Raw genomic sequence first — 19,770 nt, 5'->3', positions numbered from 1 at the left:
AGAGGCGGCTGTGAGGCTCAGCGTCATGCCCCACTGGGCTTGGGGCAGTCAGGAAAGGTTTCCCAGAGGAAGTGAGGTTTTGAGCTTTGATCTGATAGGCAAAAGGGACCAACCAGGCTGGAGGGCGTGGGTGAGAGGTGGGACACGCCCAGCAGGGAAGACCACACGTGTGCTGACTCTCCACCTCCCCAGCAGTCACCAGGTCAGGCGGTGCTGTGAGTTCCCCAAAGCACAAATAAGCCTGAAGCAACTGTCCTGGGAACCGCCTCCCAAACAGGGCTTTAGATGGCCAAGGAGCCACCAGCAGCCGTGAGATGGGACGAAGACTGAGCCGGCGAGGTCCCGAGGCCAGGGAGATAGTTTCCGGTGAACACGGAGCTTTTCTGCCACTCAGGATGGACTTGTCATGTATCACAGTCAGGCAGAGGCCAGAGGGGTCTCCCTCAGAGGAGCCACGGGGGATGGTGGCACTGGTGGCGAGGGCTGCGATGCTGAGAATTCTGCCAATCACTGGTAGCCACAAGCCACTGCGAGACATGAGGTGCTTGAAATAAGGTCACATCTTCCTGGTGCGGTGCTCTGCGCTTCATACTCTCCACGGAGTTTCTCTGATCCTTCCTCCACCTACCCCTGTGCCTCCCAGAGTGTGTCGTGCACACGGGTGACATACTATTTGACTCCAGGCAGAGCAAGGACATACATTTTAATGTCATCATGTGGTCTTTATTTTTAGATTAATCTATTATGGTAAGTGAGAGATTCTGGTTTTCCATTTATAGGAGTGATCAAAAGTTCCTTTTAAAATACATTTTTTTAAGTAATAAAAATGAATCAATTTTGGGAAATGTGAAGTAAATAGAACTAGTGGCAAGTACCCAGATATGGTAAAAATACCCAGATATGGTAAAAATTCCAAGTGTTTTTTCCAGAATGACTGATGCTGGGGAAACGCTGCCAAATCCAAATGAGGTTTTTTTTCTGTCAATCAAACCAGCGCCTGGCCAGGGAAGAACAGTCAGTGGCACCACGTGCTCCCTGGAGTGGGACCTGCACCAGCATCCATTGCAGGCATACAGGGTGCTTTAAGGGTCAGGCAAAGCCAGGGCTGCCCAGGCAGTCCCCATGGCTCCTGGCATCCGGCAGCAAGGCTGGCCACAGCCCCGGTATTCAAGTCTCCTCTGCCCTTCTCAAGGAGTTGTCTTGAAACTGTGAGGTCAGGCCGGGTGTGGTGCCTCACACCTGCAATCCCAGCACTTTGGGAGGCTGAGGCGGGTGGATCATGAGGTCAGGAGTTTGAGACCAGCCTGGTCAACATAGTGAAATCCTGTCTCTACTAAAGATATAAAAAATTAGCCAGGCCTGGTGGCACATGCCTATAATCCTGGCTACTCAGGAGGCTGAGGCAGGATAATCGCTTGAACCCGGGAGGCCGAGGTTTCAGTGAGCCGAGATCACGCCATTGCACTCCAGCCTGGGTGACAGAGCAAGACTCTGTCTCAAAGAAAAAACAAAAGAAACTGTGAGGTCACTGGTGAACATTTACAGCACTCCAACTCAGGACCATGTCCACTGCGGCCAGAGGCTCCGGGCCATCCTGCTAGAAGGTTCCTTGGAAATGGAATGGGTTTTCCAAATATTACATGTCATCCTACACCTCCATGCTTCTGGGGAAAACTGTGCGCATGCTCCTCCCCCAGATACAACCAGACAGCACAAATGTTTCCCTGCCAGAATAGAGACTCTCGGTTCCTCCTGGGCCAGGACATTTGTGGATGTGGCCCACGGAGACGGGACAGGAGGAACGTGGTCCCTCGGAGGAAGAGTTCTCATGCAGGAACAGTGTGGAGGTTCTGCAGGATAATGTAAGGCTGCATCCAGGCAGAGCTCCGGGAAGCTGTCGGGGAGCCAGGCGCAGGCTGGGGACCGGGACTCTGGGGCCGGTGGGGTGTGTGGCTGCCCGGAGCAGCGATGCTTGTCCAGGCCAGCTTGTGGGCTCTGCATAGCAAAGTGTGCTCAGGACCCTGGGGGATTCCCAGATTTACTACCGGTGAAGGGCAATAATCGCGCAAGGAGGAGCAATTATTACCAAATCATTTAGGATTTAAAAAATCACTGGCAAGAAGATAGAGGTCAGGAGGTGCGCTGTCGGGGGAAATAAAAATACTCCACCTGCCAGGCCTGGCTTCACTTCCTCTCAGACACAACACGGTGGGGGGGCGAGATGGAGAAAAAATGAAAGGTTGGATCCCCCAGAGCCCAGATTCCAGAGAGTCGGAGGGAGGCGCCACAGTCCCAGAGGCAGGTTTCCCGGGTTGGATCCCACATCAGTTATTCCTCCCTCGCCTGCGTGCGCTGGTCTCCTCTTCAATGTCCTAGGTGCTGAAGGGAAATCTCATCTAACAGGCAGCGATGCTTTGGACTGCAAATTCCAGTGCCGACGAGCTTCCATGGTTCACAAATACTTTCCTATCCCAGGGCTCTGCCAGGAGGATTAGGGCGGGAAGAGCAGGGCTGGGTGGTGAAGGTGGAGCGAGCTCAGTATCTCCATCTGTAGCCCCAGGGAGCACATATGCCCCCGGAAGACGCCTTGAGATGACAGCTCACTAGGAACTAGGATGAGCCCTGGACCCAGACCCCAAAGGAACCCAGGCTCCCAGAGACCTGGAGACAGTGCGACGCTGAGTGACTTCCACTGTGGCCTGACACCTTCATAAGGAACAAAACTAACAAGAAAACTCAAAGACCACTTTTTTAAAAAGCCAGAAATCATAGTGTTGGTAAGTAGAACATGGGCAAACAAGCATCCCTGTACGCAGCAGGTGAGGAAGGTGAACAGACACACCTTACTGAGACAGAAATAAGCAACATGCATCACAGCAACCCGACCACATCACCAGGATTTGCAGCAAAGAGTTAGAAATGTACAAGAGGATGTACACACAAGATGTGTTCATCAGGGTTATGCACAAGAGCGAAATTGGAAGCAGCCTCATCTCCGTCAATAGGGAATGGTCAAGAACGTTATGGGAGTGTGAAGAGTGGAATACTATGCAGCCGTGAAAACTGCTTTGTTAAAGTGCTTTAATAAGCACAAAGAAAGTTGTCTCCTAAAAAAGAATAAGATCATGTCATTTGCAGCAACAGGGATGGAACTGGAGGCCATTATCCTAAACAAACTAAGGCAGGAACAGGAAACCAAAGACCACATGTTCTCATTTATAAGTGGGAGCTAAACACTGAATGTACATGGGCACAAAGAAGGCAGCAACAGACACCAGGGCCTACTTGAGGGTGGGGGGGTGAGAGGAGGGAGAGGATTGATAAACTGCCCTATCAGGTACTATGCTTATTACCTGGGTAATGAAATAATCCACACCCTAAACCCCTAAGACACACAATGTGCCTGTATCACAAACCTGCACACGTAGCCCTGAACCTAAAAGTTAAAAAAAAACAATTGTTCCCCATAGGATATTAAGGGGAAAACTCAGATTTCAAATAGCAGATACAAGATTATCCCGATTTTGTGTTAAAAATGTATATATAGACACGAAAAATTGGCAAGATCAAGCATGATTTGTGTTATTCTAGGCTGGTGGAATGATGAGTGGTTTCTTTTTTTCTTGTCCTTTTCTGAATTTTTCCTAGCTCCTTTAATGAGCATGAGTTGCTTCATAATCAGATTTTTAAAATACTTGTGTTTTGAGAAGAAAATAAAATCTACTAAAAAAAAAAAAAAAAAAAAAAGGCTCCAGGGAAGGAAAAGCCTGAAGGAAAACTAATCCATGAGATCTCACAGCACCTTATGACTAGGACACATCACAAAGATGACGCCAGGGCCGGAAGTTCCGGCAGCTCCCAGCAGTTCCCGACACAGAGCTACAGGGCTAGGTGCCAGGTGCCAGGCATCAGTGGGTGGACAGAGTTTCCAATTCAAACCAGGGCTGCAGGAGGGCTGACCCCCTCCCGGGTCCACTCTTTCAGGGCTGAAGTGGGCACTGCCCAGCAGGCCAGAGCTAAGCAGGGTCATCCCCACACTGACATCCAAAGAAAATACCCACGGCCAGGAGACGGGGCTCAGCCAACAGAGTTCCCTGGGGAGGTCTCAATGGGGGAGGGAGGTCGCACCGGAAAGAACTGGCCCAGAGTGGCCCCCATGTGGACGGACATGCACTCCCCACCCACCAGTCTCCCCGCTAGGGGTACAGACTGTCCCCAGACCCTATAGTTAGGACTGATCCCTGAGAACCAGGGAACAAAACCGTAGGGCAACATCCAGCTTTTATGGCCAGGCTTCTGGATAAGCCTGCAAACCTCACCCCGATTTTTCACAGGAGGTCCTGAGGGCATGAGCCGTGAAGATCACGGCAGCCTCTGCCGACCGTCCTCACCTGAAATCCTGCCTCACTTTTCTACAGTTTGTATTCCGCCAACAATATGTATTGTGATATTTTTCAAAACAGAAAATGATACCACATTCCTAAATCTGTCTTTCAAACTTCATTTACAGAACTCAGACGTTCTGCTGCAACGCTGGCCCTCCCTGAGAGCTGGGCTATGACAATGAGCACTGGGCGGGACTGGAAGACGAGGGTTTGCAGCCCGGCCTCACTCCTCACCGGCAAGATAACCTTGGTTCAGACCTGGACCTCTCATGACCATTCTCAATGCTGCGGCTCTCCCCAGGGCACATCTGGCAATGTCTAGAGACAATTTTGGTTTTGCAGCTTGGGAAGGGGGTGGTCCCATGCAGTGGATGGATGCTGGGATGCTGCTTGGCACCTATAACACAGAGGACATCCCCTCACCAGAGAATCACCCAGCCCAAAAACGTCAAGTGTCGAGGTTGAGAAATCCTGGGTTTTTTTCAGTTTTTTTTTTTTGAGACAGGGTCTTACTCTTTTGTCCAGGCTGGAGTACAGGGATGCCATCTCAACTCACTGCAACCCCCACCTGCCATCGATTCTCATGCCTCAGCTTCCCTAGCAGCTGGGACCACAGCGGGTGCCAGCCACCACGCCCGGCTAATTTTGTTTTTTTTTCTTAGAGACAAGGTTTCACCATGTTACCCAGGCTGGTCTCTAACTCCTGGGCCCAAGTGATCCACCCACCTCAGCCTCCCTAAGTGTTGGGATTACAGGTATGAGCCACCGCGCCCAGCCTGAGAAATCCTGTCTTAACCTCGTGGTGGGAATGCAAGCAGCTATGACCTGGTATTTGGGGTCCTCCATCTCTCAGCCTCAGGCTCCTCACCTGTGAAATGAACCTCTCCAGACCAGGCTCCTTAGCTGCCACATATAAGTAAGCGCTCTGGTTTGAATAGTCTCAATCTCCACTAAACCTGCACAATGTGCAACCCACAGAACTTCTTATGATGACGGAAAACTGCCAAAACCTTCGCATCACTTGGGCGTTCGTATGAAGCTATAAAACCATCCACTGATTCAGAAGCTTAAACGGTGAGAATTAGATTTTTCTAAAAGTAACCTTTAAGGTATGTTATTCTTTGCCTTATTACCGAATCCTAGAAAGGGCCAGGTTGCCTCTAAGAGGGTTGAATAGCGTAATACCAGCAGCCTGTGATTTCTAGGCTACTGAGGAAAGGTTAAAATGAAAATTGGATTTGGGGAGTTCTATCTATTCCAAGTGCGGACTGAAAACTCAGCAGCAAGAAGCAGGTCAGGGTGTCGGGAGGCAGCAGTGATCGAGGGAAATGATGGGTGATAACTTTATTGATTAAAGCAGCTTGAAAAATTTAAGGTTTGCCACAGCCTGGCAATTCAGCAGCAAGAGAGCTCCTCACAGGCATTTTTTCATTAAAAATAAAAAAAGCCAGGAACAGAGAATTATTACCCTGTGCATAAGACACAGTTCATTTGAAATGGCCTTATCTTAGCCACGGTGACCCATCAGGTATCCACAGCCCCCCTCCCTTCCGGATGCACTGCCCCAGCATCCAAAAACGACGAACCCAGATTCACCAGACCCCCATGAGGGCTCTACTTTGTGGGATGGGGTGAGCTGAATCTCATTCAAAATGCGAAGGATGCTGACTGTGAAACTGAAAATGCCAAGAAGGAAAAGGCAGGGAGGTCATCCAAGGTCAGACCACCCAAATGTCACCAACAAAGCATCTGGATAGCCAGTTCCTTCTGCTCTTCTTGTTTTTTTTTTTTTGATACAGGGTCTTGCTCTGTTGCCCAGGTTGAAGAGCAGTGGTGCAATCTCAGCTCACTGCAACCTCAACCTCCTGGGCTAAAGCGATCTGCCCACCTAAGCACCAAGTAGCTGGGACCACAGACAAATGCCACCACATCCAGCTATTTTGCATTTTTTGTAGAGACAGGGTTTTGCCGTGTTGCCCAGGCTGGTCTCAAACTTCCGGGCTCAAGTGATCTGCCCACCTCGACCTCCCTAAGAGTGGTATTACAGGTGTGAGTCACTGCGCCCAGCCAGGTCTTATTTTCTAGGCAGTGGCAGGGTTTTGTTTTTGTTTCGGTTTTGGGTTGGGGGAAGGGTGCTGTTTAAGATGGTTGTGATCATACCACTTATATTATTTTTTGAGATGGAGTCTCACTCTGTCACCCAGGCTGGAGTGAAGCGGTGTGATGTCAGCTCACTGTAACCTCTGCCTCCCGGTTTCAAGTGATTCTCCTGTCTCAGCCTCCTGAGTAGCTGGGATTACAGGCGCCTGCCACCACACCCAGCTAATTTTTGTATTTTTAGTAGAGATGGGGTTTTGCCATGTTGGCTAGGCTGCTCTCAAACACCTGACCTCAGGTGATCTGCCCTCCTTGGCCTTCCAAAGTGCTGGGATTACGGGTGTGAGCTACCGTACCTGGCCTAGTTATATAATTTTAAATACTGAGTTTTAAACTCAGATTACAGCATTAGCCTTTCTCTCTATATATAAAGTATTTTTGAGAATTTATTGTCTCTTAAATTCATCCTCTGAGTGGAATACAAATATATACATAGTTGTTTACTTTTTAAATGAAAAGATAAGCTATAATATTTATAAAAATGGCTACCTATGAGACAGGTAAAAACAAAATAGAAGGAAAAGAACAGAAGTTAGATTTTCTTTTTTGTTTCTTGAGACAGAGTCTTGCTCTGTCATCAGGCTGGAGTACAGTGGCATGATTTTGACTCATGACAGCCTCCGCCTCCCGGGTTCAAGCCTCCTGCCTCAGCCTCCCAAGTAGCTGGGACTACAGGCACCTGCCACCACACCCGAATAATTTTTTTTTGTATTTTTAGTAGAGACAGGGTTTCACCATGTTAGCCAGGGTGGTCTCGATCTCCTGACCTCGTGATCTGCCCGTCTTGGCCTCCCAAAGTGTTGGGATTACAAGCGTGAACCAACATGCCCGGCCAGAAGGTGGACTTTCTTGAATATGCCTTGCTTTGTGGTTTTGATTTCAGAATCATATAAATATTTTACGTAACTACAAAACAAATGTAAATGTTAAACCAATTCCCTAAACACTAGAATGAAAATGAATTCAGAGAGTATCCACTTGGGGAAATACCACCTATAAAAAGAATGATTCCTAGCAGCTTTAAATACAGTATTTTAGTAATAAACGTCTAGAGCAGGGTGTCCAATCTTTCAGCTTCCCTGGGCCATATTAGAAGAAGAAATGTCTTGGGCCACACATAAAATATGCTAATGATAGCTGATGAGCTTAAAAAAAAAATCGCCAAAAAATCTCGAAATTTCAGAAAGTTTACAAATTTGTGGCGGCCTGCATTCAAAGCCATCCTGGGCTGCAGGTGACCCAGAGGCCACAGGTTGGACAAGCTTGCTCTGGAGGAACATGCTGTAAATTACAGAAAGAAAAGAACTGTCAAAAAAAGAAATCTTAACCAGTACCAGTCATCAGTTTTATTTATTATTATTATTTTTTTGAGACAGTTTCACTCTGTTGCCTACACTGGAGTGAAGGGGTGCAATCTCAGCTCACTGCAACCTCCACCTCCCAGGTTCCAGTGAATCTCCTGCCTCAGCCTCCAGAGCAGCTGGGATTATAGGCATGTGCTACCAAGCCTGGCTAATCTTTAAAATATTTTCAGTAGAGACAGGGTTTTGCTATGTTGGCCAGGCTGGTCTCAAACTGCTGGCCTCAGGTGATCCGCCTGCCTTGACCTCCCAAAGTGCTGGGATTACAGGTATGAGCCACCAGGCACAGCCCAGCAATCAGTTTCTACGTTCAGCATTTAGTCATCACATTACTGAGTATCACGGCACAGGACTCTCATGGAATGACCACAGTGCTGTGCTGTGCTGGGTGGGGATGGGCTGGCAGTGTCAAGCTTCTTCCACACAGCATAACATTTTGGACACCCATGACTTGTGTGGGTACTAGAGACTAAAGCAAATGGCTGATGGTGTCGGTCTTCTTGAGAACCGGGATTTTTGACATGTTAAATGAAAATACAAGATTGGTAAAATGAAATAAAAACCCAAGGCCTGAACCTCAATCAGAAATTTCACTCAAGATGTGCCTGACGTTTAAATACATTTTCCCCAAGTCTTATCAGCTGAAAGGGCTTAATGATGACTGAACTAGTAGCAATGAGAATCATCACTATCTCAATGATGGGTTCTGAAGAGTATTTTCTACTAAAAGTTAAGCATGGCTCCTTATTAGGATGGTGAATTCCAGGCCTAGGGCAGGAAATGCATGAGACAGGTCTGGAACATTCTGTTATAACAGAGAGTAAAGAACTGGACCGCTGGGGTCAGGTCAAAAGGATCCAAACACCAACTCAAGGAAGCTCCCATTAGTCAGAGATGAAATAACCTGAACATCAGTAACGCAATATTGGCACTGGAGCTAACACATCAATCATTTTTAAATCTACTGATGTAGATTGATAGGTGTATTTTAAAATCTCATTTGTCACCTTGGGAGGATGCTGGAGAATCAACTCATTTTTAAAAACTAATAAATAAAGGGAAAGGAACAAGAATTTATCTAGCATTTCCAATATGAAACTCAGGGTATCAAAGAGTTGATGAAGAGCCTTCCTGTGTAGAAGTAATCCAGGGAGTAAAGGAAGGAGGAAAGACAGCAACCAGACGTCACCATTTCGCAACCATGAGTGAATTAACGGAATCAGGCCCTGGTCATTAACAACTGCTAACCCCACAAAAGGAGGTAACTGGACATTCTGCACCTTCTAGCGGAGGAAAACAACATCACCTGTCGAGTAGTCTTGTGAAAAAGAAACAACCTGTCTTTGATCAAGCTTCTAAATCTAACCACCAAACAAGAAACAGAGAACAGAGGAGCATGTCAGAAGCCACCACTGAGATGCAATCAACAAAATCCAGACCATGGGAAACTTGACAGGACAAACCTCCCACTTTCCTTCTTCAAAAAGTTTCAAGAAAAACAAAGGCAGAGGGGAAGTGAGAGGATCAGGGGATCAGTAGATGAAAAGACACTTAAGAATCACACTGACCAATCACAATGGAAGGACTTCATGTGGATCCTGATTCAAACGCATTGTAAACGGCATATAACATTTACCAGATAAGCAGGGAAATGTGAACAATGATTGAATATTTAATGCTATTGAGGAATTATTGTTTGTTTTATTTAGTAATAATACTAAATAATGGTATTATCTATGCCTTTAAAAAGAATCTCTTTTAGACATATGAAGAAATATTTAAAGATGAAAAAATATGGGCTGGGCATGGTGGCTCCAGAGAGCCTGCATCTTCTGATATCTCTAGGCTTTGGCAGCTTTGGGCCATCATTCTCAAAGCACCATGAGGCACCAGCATTCTGGACCGAAATGCGCTCAGGGGAAACACACACCAGGCTTCACACCTGGGGGACTCCCCACCCACGCTTCTGCTGCCCACTTCCCAGGAGGCCGCAGGACAGCCTGGGACAGCTGTGGACTCTGCCTGTTTTTTTGTTTGTTTTTGAGATGGAGTCTCGCTTTATCACCCAGACTGGAGTGCAGTGGTGCGATCCTGGCTCACTGCAACTTCTACCTCCCAGGTTCAAGCGATTCTCATGCCTCAGCTTCCTGAGTAGCTGGGATTACTAGGCATGTGCCATCTCACCCAGCTAATTTTTTTTGGCTTTGCTGTATTTTTAGTAGAGATGGATTTCATCATGTTGGCCAAGCTGGTCTCAGACTCCTGAGTGATCACCCAAGTGATCCACCCTCCTCAGCCTCCCAAAGTGCTGGGATTACAGGTGTGAGCCACCATGCTGGCTGCCCACTGTTTCTTACAAACTTTCAGAAAACCTGCTGGAGGGGTTTGTGTGTGGTGGCTTAGGCCTGTAATCCCTGCATTTTGGGAGGCTGAGGCAGGAGGATGGCTTGAGTTAGGAGTTCAAGACCAGTCTGGGCAACCTGGTGAAACCCTATCTGTACAAAAATACAAAAGTTAGCCAGGTGTGGTGGCATATACCTGTAGTCTCAGCTACTCCTTGGGGGCTTGGGGGATAAGGAGGCACTGAGGTGGCAGGATTGCTTGAGCCTGGGAGGTCTAGGCTAGAGTGAGCCATGACTGTACCACTGCACTCTAGCCGCGGTGACAGAGGGAGAAGCCATACTCACTTAGGGTGGGGTGGGGTGGCCACAGACGATAAAATCATAACCGATTCTTTTTCCTTTCTAAAATTTGGAAGTCTGGAAGGCAATCTATCCCCAAATAGTCAAAATATAACAGTGGCAAAATGAGTGACTTTATTATTTCCACCATATTGTTGTAATCTTGCCGTTATACTGTCTTGCCAGTGAACTATATTAATACACTGATAGGACTTGTCAATTCTTATCCTTCCAGAGAAGAAGCAAAAACTCACCCCGGAAATGCCATAGCATTTCTGCTTCTTGCTTTCACATTGTAAGTAACTTCAGGCCGGGCGCGGTGGCTCAAGCCTGTAAACCCAGCACTTTGGGAGGCCGAGGCGGGTGGATCACGAGGTCAAGAGATTGAGACCATCCTGGTCAACATGGTGAAACCCCGTCTCTACTAAAAATACAAAACATTAGCTGGGCATGGTGGCGTGTGCCTGTAATCCCAGCTACTCAGGAGGCTGAGGCAGGAGAATTGCCTGAACCCAGGAGGCGGAGGTTGCGGTGGGCCGAGATCGCACCATTGCACTCCAGCCTGGGTAACAAGAGCGAAACTCCGTCTCCAAAAAAAAAAAGAAAGAAAGTAACTTCACAGTTGAAACTATTCAATGGATTTCGTTTGCTGTCTTTCCCTTCCTTCCCAGCCGGGTCAGCTCTCATGGAGAGCCCACACTTGGCTGCCCCGCCAACCCCACAGTCTGCCTGAGTCCTGTGATCTGCTCCAAGCTCCAGGGCCCCCCTGACGGGGCTGCCTCCCCCAACCCACTTCACACGGCGCCAACCTACCTGGTGGGCTTCCACACCTATTGCTTGCAGGGCAGACTTGAAAAACTCAGGAGAAGGCTTCCCCACAACCTCAGCTTGGATGCCACAGGCATACTGGGAAAAGAGAGGGGGACGTGGCATGGGCTTGGGATCAAGGAACAGGTGTATGCCCAGGTGCAGAAACCCTGGCCCAAAGGTGCCCCCAAGGGTCAAGAGCCTTGAAGAAGCAAAATGCTGTGGGCCTGAGAACACATCTCACAGGCAGGAGCCTCATGAATCCCTAAAAGGCTGCCTGGGTCCCTCGGGTCACCTAGCACCAGGCATCCTGCCATGCGCTCAAAGGCCTACCTACAGCAGGAGGCACCCAAGAGCTGGCAAAACTGCAGGGCTCCCAAGGGCCAGGAGAGCAGTGCTTGCTCACTCAGCTGCAGCTCGGTTCTCTCACCCCTTCTCCCCTTCTCATCCCCGGCCCACTCCCAGCTCATCACAGGCCTCTCCCTCCCACCTGACTGCAGGCAGGCAGGACGAGCTGCTGCAGCTGTGACGATGGGATAGCTGTGAGGCTGACCTGGGGCAGCTGATGGGACGTGGGCCAGAGTGGACCCGGGGGAGCCCCACCCAGAGGCCGGGCCACAGATGGCCTTGGAAACTGAATGGGGAGTAGGGAAGGAGTCCAGTGAGGACCCGTCAAGCCTGAGGTGCTGCAGATGCCCAGGGTCAGGAATGAGGCTGGTGGTCAGCACTGCCACAGGCGCCAGCCCGGAAGGAGCATGGCAGGGAGGAGCGTGGCAGGGAGGAGCATGGCAGGGAGGAGCGTGGCGGAAAGAAGCTGGGAAAGCCGCAGGGCCCACAGTGGGCAGGGGGCTGTGCCCACTGGAGGACGGGGAGGAGGGGGAGGAGGAGGAGGGAGGAGGACAGCTGAGGACCTGACCAGGGGAGCCCCCATAGGAGGGTGGCTTTCGTGGAAACACAAAAGGCCATTCGTAGGTTAATTACGCACAGCCTCTTCTCAAAAAAGACCCCCCAAATGTCCCAGGTGCCCTGGGGTCTGAAGAGAGCTTGGGACAGAGCCAGGACCGATACCTCAAGCGCCTTCATGTAGGGACCAACGTCCAGCATCAGGCCAGAGGTCTCCTTGTAGTAACGCCTAGGAGAGAGCAGAGGGAGCGCGGGGAGCTGAGTGCGGGCGTCTAACGGGCGGGCCAGGTGCCACACTGAGAATGACTGCAGGGGGCCAGCACCACAGAGCAGGGACGCCGCCACAGGTCACACAGAACGCACCCCTGCTGTCAGCCTTGTGGGGACCCTGCTGCAATGATTAACAGGGGACTCCAAGGGCAGATGGTTCCAGTCGCTAATGCAGAGAAAGATAAGTAACCTGTGTCCTGGGAAGGAACAGCAGGTCCACAGAGCATGTGGTGAACCCCCAATTGCTAATAATTAACCCCTAATTGCTGGCTGAAGAAGAGAACTCCATTAGTTCCACAGCACCCTGCTGCATCATCCCCTATTAGCCGGAGGTCAAGCGAGGTGCCAGGTTTCACGGGCGCCAGATGCTTTTATGAGAAGACAACTATTTCTTCTCCTGTCTCATGGAGGTCGAGACAAGCTCTGAGCGAGGGAGCATTCCTTTCTCAAACAGCAGTGGTGAGCCCCATGCTGGCTTGGTGGCCAGCTGCAGCCCAGCCTGGCCCACCCCACGATCACATCACACTGAGCCTCAAGGCACCTACAATCCAGACACACAGCGGGCCGGACCCAGCTCTGGCTGAACAAAGTCAATTGACTACCACGAGGGGAGAAGTGCTTTAACCTGCGCTGCTCTGCAGACGCACGGAATACAGAAGGGGGCTTGATTCTTGGAATCAGTAAAATGTGTTGCCCTCCACCATCACGTCCGTTTCCCTCTCCTCCTGCCATGCCCTCTGGATTTGGGAGGCGTGGAGAAAGCACGTATGCAGACAGCGAGAGGGACCCGAGCGCACATGCAGACTTCAGCGCAGACCTTCTAACGGGGTGACTTTGGGTTGCTTATGCCTGTGGGCCTCCATTTCCTCATCTGTAAAATGGGCAAAATGAACAATAAACAATACCTATCTCACAGATTGCTGTGAAGCTTGAACAAAACAATGCATGCAAAGTTATTAACTGGGTACCTTGCACGCAGAAACTGCGCAGATGAGGTAGGCAAACGTGACGATAAATAACCGTTCACGCAGCTGAGACGCAGGCAATGACATATGAGCTGGGGTAAGGGAAACATGAACACAGCCCTGTTCAATTCGGGGGCTTGAAATGTGTTCCCACCTGGGCTGTGAGAACTGAGCTCCTCGGAGCTGTCCCGGGCCTGGGGACGCTGCCTGTCCGTTTCTGCCCGCCTGATGCCTTGAAGCTGTAGGAGCCTGCGAGGCGCACCAGCCACTCCTGTGGGATGACCGCTCACCCTGTGCGTCCTCCACTGCCTGCTCAGACGCTTCCTGGCTAAATGCAAGCTGGCTGCAGGCATGGGCTTCAGCCAAACCTGGGCCCTGCCAGGGCTGGTCCCGTGCCACACCCGTTAGCCGGCTTTGGAGCTCAGAGTCTGTTTGTTCAAAGTGTGGGCATCTCCTGTCATGACAGGGCTTGGGACTCTCCACGTGAACCCCAGGCCTGTCCCATAGCTGCCAAGGCTCTGCTCTGGTGCCGCAGCCCAGCGTCCGTGCCAGCTGGGCCACTGTGCATGCTCACACAGGGGGGCCTGCAAATGCCCCCCCTTTCAGAGAGTGACCCCCAAAACAGGCTTAGAAATCTCTAAGTTCCTGTCTTAAACGCAGACTTCAAATGTATATTTTGCATTTATATGGCCTCAAAAAAGCACTGCCTTTTTCCCAGTTGGACAATCGGCTACTTTGCAACAGTGATTTCCTTAGGGGGTTCCAGAGTTCTTGGGAAACGGTGAGGGGACACCAGGTCCTGGGGCCTGCACTGGGTGGAGATGCAACTGGCCCCAGGTTACCCTGGTCCCCTCGGCATTAACGACCCCAGATGCTCCACAGCCCGTTGCAGGACTCGGGGACACTCCCAGCCCCAGCCCTGCTCCCAGGGACTCACAGTCGGTGGGGAAACAAGGAAGCCCACGGACAAACTCTAAAGGGCAGGACCCAGATGATGGGCAGTCTGCTTGTACAGGGCGAGGACAGGCTGGGGACAGGGAAGGAGGAGATGCACGGGAAGCTGAGATCTAAGCTAGAAGGAGGTGAAGGAGAGGTCCAGGTCCAGGGAGCACCTTGGAATCCACTGAGCACTCTACTGAGAACCATAGTGGCCACGCCACCCCAGGCAAGGCCCTCTGCAGGCCCTCAGGGGCCATGAACCTCGTCCCCTCCTGCCCATCTGTGCCAGGAGAAGGAGGGCACCGAGGTAGGTAGGGAGGGCCTCCCTAAGGAAGTGATGTGTGAAAGTAATCCAGGATGGAGGAAAGAATATACCCCACACAGGAAATACCCAGCAAGAAAAGAAAATCTTAAATCAACAAAATGACCCCACTGCGACAGGGACAGCTCTGGTTGGAGCTGAGGGCTCTGGGTGGGCCCAGACCCTTGTCCCTCAGCTGCCCTGGAGCCAGCTGCAGGAGATGCAGGCTGGGTGGGCGGGTGCAAGCACCTCCCATCAGCTGGAGAAACCTCCCAAGGGGACCCATGTGGTGCCACTTCTGCTGGACTCACGTTCCCGCAGCGTCTTCTAAAGCGAAAGAAACCTGGATTTTCTTATGTTTAAATTTAGTCCTGGATGGGATTTAAAAAAACTGAATGTGCCACTTAAAATACACAATCAGCACCTTGTCTTTGCTATGCTAACCTTCAGCGTCCAAGGAGAACACTAACTTCCAGAAATTAAAATTAGAAACTTTAATATTTCTTTTTTAAAAAACCGAATCTGGGCTTGATTTTACAGTGCCCTGAATTTTTCTTTATTCCTTATTCATTCAGAAAAACAAAAAGGCATCTTGAGGCCTACTGTTAGTTGAAAACATTTTTTAGAGACACAGCAAATAAAGGCACTTAAAATTTTTTTTTTTAATATAAAGACCTGGTAATCGCCGCACACTAGAGATGCGATGTATTTCTCCTGCTGCTGGTAGATCCCAGCCAAGGCAGCCCCACTTAGGAAGTGAAGGTCCTAGCCACAATGAGGAAACCCTGGATGCTGGAAAGCAAGGGGGAATCCGGAAGGAGGAGTCAGATGTGATCTGATGCTTTATTCTTCTGCTGGTTCTGATTATTCAGCACAGCCTCCCTGAAAATGACCACTTGACCTTTCCCAGAAGAGCCATTAACCTTCCATAGTCTGTCCCGTAAACAGCTTAATTTTCTGAGGGCAGCATGACAGAAGAAATTACAAAGCCAATTCCCACTCTTGGGTCCAAACAGATGCCAAATGTAAATCACTCCATTTCCAGGAGGGGGACAGTCTGCTCCGCCGCCTCCACCCACTGCTGCTGCCTCCTTGGGGGGCACCGCTCAGCCTGCACCCCTGAGACCTGCAGTGCAGGACAGCCTCACCGGCGGTGACCCACAGCCGAGGACAGCACGGTGGCAGCACCTCTTCCGGTGTCCTCGGGCTGTCCTGAGAAGCTGGGACCTAGCCCCCAAAACCACTGGTTCCCCCCGTCAGCAGAAACCCCACTAATCTCCTATTGTAAACAAAGCCTGTCTCCTATGACATTTGCTGCAGTATTACACAGCTAAAAGCAACTGCTTCCGTTTTTTTTTCAACACTATACCTATTCTATTATTCTCTACAATGTAAAATAGTGATTTTTAATAATTATGAAACTACTTTATTTTTTTTTTTTTTTTTCTTTTTTTTTTTTTTTTTTTTTGAGACGGAGTTTCGCTCTTGTTACCCAGGCTGGAGTGCAATGGCGCGATCTCGGCTCACCGCAACCTCCGCCTCCTGGGTTCAGGCAATTCTCCTGCCTCAGCCTCCTGAGTAGCTGGGACTACAGGCACGCGCCACCATGCCCAGCTCATTTTTTGTAGTTTTAGTAGAGACGGGGTTTCACCGTGTTGACCAGGATGGTCTCGATCTCTTGACCTCGTGATCCACCCGCCTCGGCCTCCCACAGTGCTGGGATTACAGGCTTGAGCCACCGCGCCCGGCCTGCTTTTCATTTTTGTAGAGCTGGAATCTCGCTATGTTGCCCTGCTGGTCTCGAACTCCTGGCCTCAAGCTCTCTCCCATCTCAGCCCCCCAAAGTGCTGGGGTTGCAGGCGATGGCCACCAAGCTCAGCATGAAACGTCTTTAAAGAAAAAAGTGTGGCCGAGCCTGGTGGCTCATGCCTGTAATCCCAGCACATTGGGAGGCCGAGGCAGGTGGATGACCTGAGGTCAGGAATTCAAGACCAGCCTGGCCAACATGGTGAAACCCCGTCTCTACCACAAATACAAAAGTTAGCCCGGCGTGGTGGCGTGCGCCTGTAATCCCAGCTACTTGGTTGACTGAGGCAGGAGAATCACCAAAACCCAGGAGGCAGAGGTTGCAGTGAGCCAAGACCGTGTCATTTCGCTCCAGCCTGGGTGACAAGAGCAAGACTCTATCTTAAAAAGTGACTGCAATGATTAATTTTACATGCCAACTTGGCTGGGCCACGGTGCCCAGATACGTGATCAAACATTATTCTGGATGTTTCTGTGAAGAGGTTTTTGGATGAGATTAACATTTGAACCGCATACAACTAGTTGCAGGCTTTACTAGAAGAAAGACTGACCTTCCCGGATCAAGAATTTCACCAGCAGACGGATGGCCTCAGGACTCTGCCGCGGCTCCTTCCGGAGTCCCAGCCTGCCAGCCCTACCCTGCAGACTTTGGACTCGCCAGGCCTCACAATCAATCTCTCTCTATAGCTATAACCCGTAGCTTCGGCTTCTCTAAGGACCCTGACCCCACACAGGACACATTTTTTTTTTTTTTTTTTTCTTTTTCTTTGGGACAGAGTTTCACTCTTGTTACCCAGGCTGGAGTGCAATGGCACGATCTCGGCTCACCGCAACCTCCGCCTCCTGGGTTCAGGCAATTCTCCTGCCCCAGCCTCCTGAGTAGCTGGGACTACAGGCACGCGCCACCATGCCCAGCTACTTTTTTGTATTTTTAGTAGAGACGGGGTTTCACCGTGTTGACCAGGATGGTCTCGATCTCTTGACCTCGTGATCCACCCTCCTCGGCCTCCCAAAGTGCTGGGATTACAGGCTTGAGCCACCGCGCCCGGCCAGGACACATTTTATTATATGATAAACAGACTAGAAACTTTTAGTCACTAACAAGAAAATCCTCTTTTATTTCTTGAAAGATCTTTCACTTGCCCATTTTTGACAGAGACACAGCGTGAAGAAATACTTCTCTATGAAAACAACAAACGGAACACAATAAATGGTAGCTGACTCTGCCATCTGGAGATGGACAACAGGGCGGGGTGGGGTCTGTGGTAAACTGGAGCCAAAGGAGTCAGTGGCTCCAGCTACATCGCAGCATGTGCAGGAATGTGAGGCTCGGTACTGTCAGATCTTCTGATGCTTCAGAAGAATCCAGAAATCTGGGTATTTTGTGTAAAATCTCCCCATTTTTAAACACAGCCTCAAAAATACATTTAAGGTTTTGTCTTTTGTTTTTCGAGATGGAGTCTCGCTCTGCTGCCCAGGCTGGAGGGCAATAGCGCAATCTCGGCTCACTGCAACCTCTGCCTCCTGGGTTCAAGTGATTCTCCTGCCTCAGCCTCCCGAGCGGCTGGTATTACAGGCATGCATCACCACGCCTGGCTAATTTTTGTATTTTTGTAGAGACAGGGTTTCACCATGTTGGCCAGGCTGGTCTCAAACAGGTGATCTGCCTACCTCGGCCTCCCAAAGTTCTGGGATTACAGGCGTGAGCTACCGTGCCCGGCTCACATTTAAGGCTTATCTGGGTGAAACGTCTGCTCTAGAATGTAGCTTAGAGGTGACAAGCACAGGGTCTGGGATCGGCCATGCTAAGTGGCGTTCCTGGTCCTCTCAGCACTCAGCAGCTGGGGGACAGCAGCTTAGCTCACCTCCTGTGGCCTCAACACCCCACTCGCAAAATGCCACTGACCTGCCCAGAGCACACAGGGTTGTGGTCAAAATTACACAAAATGGGGCACATCAAGTGCATGGCAGTTGCCAGTGGCCAGATAAAAAGTCCTTCCCTGTCTGTTCCATCAGCTGGCCCTGTGCAGCAAGCAGAGGTGGGCGCGCTGTCACCAGAGGCACCGAAGCTGGAAAACACTTCCTCCACCGTGGCCTCGCAATTCCCACACTTCGTGAGAAGCTGAGGCAGACACTCCAAAGTGTCCTTGCAACTTCAGGGGCCTGTGATTCTAGAATTCTAGGCTGTGCAGAACCAATCTGTGTAGCTTTTTGGAAACAACTTGGCGGCATGCCTCATGCGCCTCAAAAATACGCGTTCTGTAACTGTATCCAGAGACATCATCCGAAATGCAACGAGATGCTCATCACAGCCCGACTGCAGTGAAAATCCAGGGAGAGCCCAGAGGCCCGTCAGCAGGGATCGATTAGAAAAATCCGCTTTCCAGACCCGGCCCCGGCCCCGCCCCTACAGCTGCAGAGATGCTGGTGCCTAAGAAGAACCAGATTGCCATTTATGAACTCCTTTTTTTTTGAGACGCAGTTCCTCTCTTGTCACCCCGGCTGGAGTGCCGTGGTGCAATCTCGGCTCACTGCAACATCTGCCTCCCAGATTCAAGCAATTCTCCTGCCTCAGCCTCCCGAGTAGCTGGGATTATAGGCACCTGACACCACACCCAGCTAATTTTTATACTTTTAGTAGAGACAAGGTTTTGCCACAGTAGGCAGGTTGATCTCAAATGCCTGACCTCAGGTGATCTGCCCACCTTGGCCTTCCAAAGCGCTGGGATTACAGGTGTGAGCCACTGCACCCGGCTTATGAACTCATTTTTAAGGAGGGAGTCGTGGTGGCCAACAAGAACGTCCACCTGCCTAAGACCCGGAGGTGGTAGATGAGAATGTGCCCAACCTTCACATCATGAAGGCCACACGGTCTCTCAAGTCCCGAGGCTGTGTGCAGGAACAGGCTGCCTGGAGACACTTCCACTGGCACCTTACCCACACCGGCATCCAGAATCTCTGTGATTACCTCTTTCTGCCCCTGGGGAGCATGTCCGCCACCCCATGCCACAGCTGTCAGGAGACTGGCAGGCTGCGGCCTAAAGGTCCGGAGCATGACCAACCTGCAAGGCCCACAAGAAGGGAAGCCGGCGAAGACACTCACAGACAGGGAGAGACACCCACAGACAGGGAGAGAAACCCACAGACAGGGAGAGACACCCACAGACGGGGAGAGACACCCACAGACGGGGAGAG

At 50.4% G+C, this 19,770-nt stretch overlaps 1 protein-coding gene across 2 annotated transcripts in view; it reads right to left on the bottom strand.

The window, feature by feature from the left end:
- Positions 1-19,770, bottom strand: part of LHPP (phospholysine phosphohistidine inorganic pyrophosphate phosphatase) — a 145,389-nt gene that overhangs the window by 97,719 nt on the left and 27,900 nt on the right. For both annotated transcript variants that reach the window (XM_032281944.1, XM_032281943.1), the window contains exons 4-5: positions 12,460-12,523; positions 11,398-11,490 (exon numbers count right to left, since the gene is read on the bottom strand). In XM_032281944.1, coding sequence (XP_032137835.1) covers positions 11,398-11,490; positions 12,460-12,523 — 157 coding nt within the window. The remainder of the gene's footprint in view (positions 1-11,397; positions 11,491-12,459; positions 12,524-19,770) is intronic.

This window comes from Sapajus apella, unplaced genomic scaffold, assembly GCF_009761245.1.
Source record: "Sapajus apella isolate SASKATOON/1434 unplaced genomic scaffold, GSC_monkey_1.0 scaffold13, whole genome shotgun sequence".
Taxonomy (NCBI): Eukaryota; Metazoa; Chordata; class Mammalia; order Primates; family Cebidae; genus Sapajus; species Sapajus apella.
Note: the sequence above shows the minus strand (reverse complement) of the source record. Positions and strands in the feature narration are given on the sequence as shown.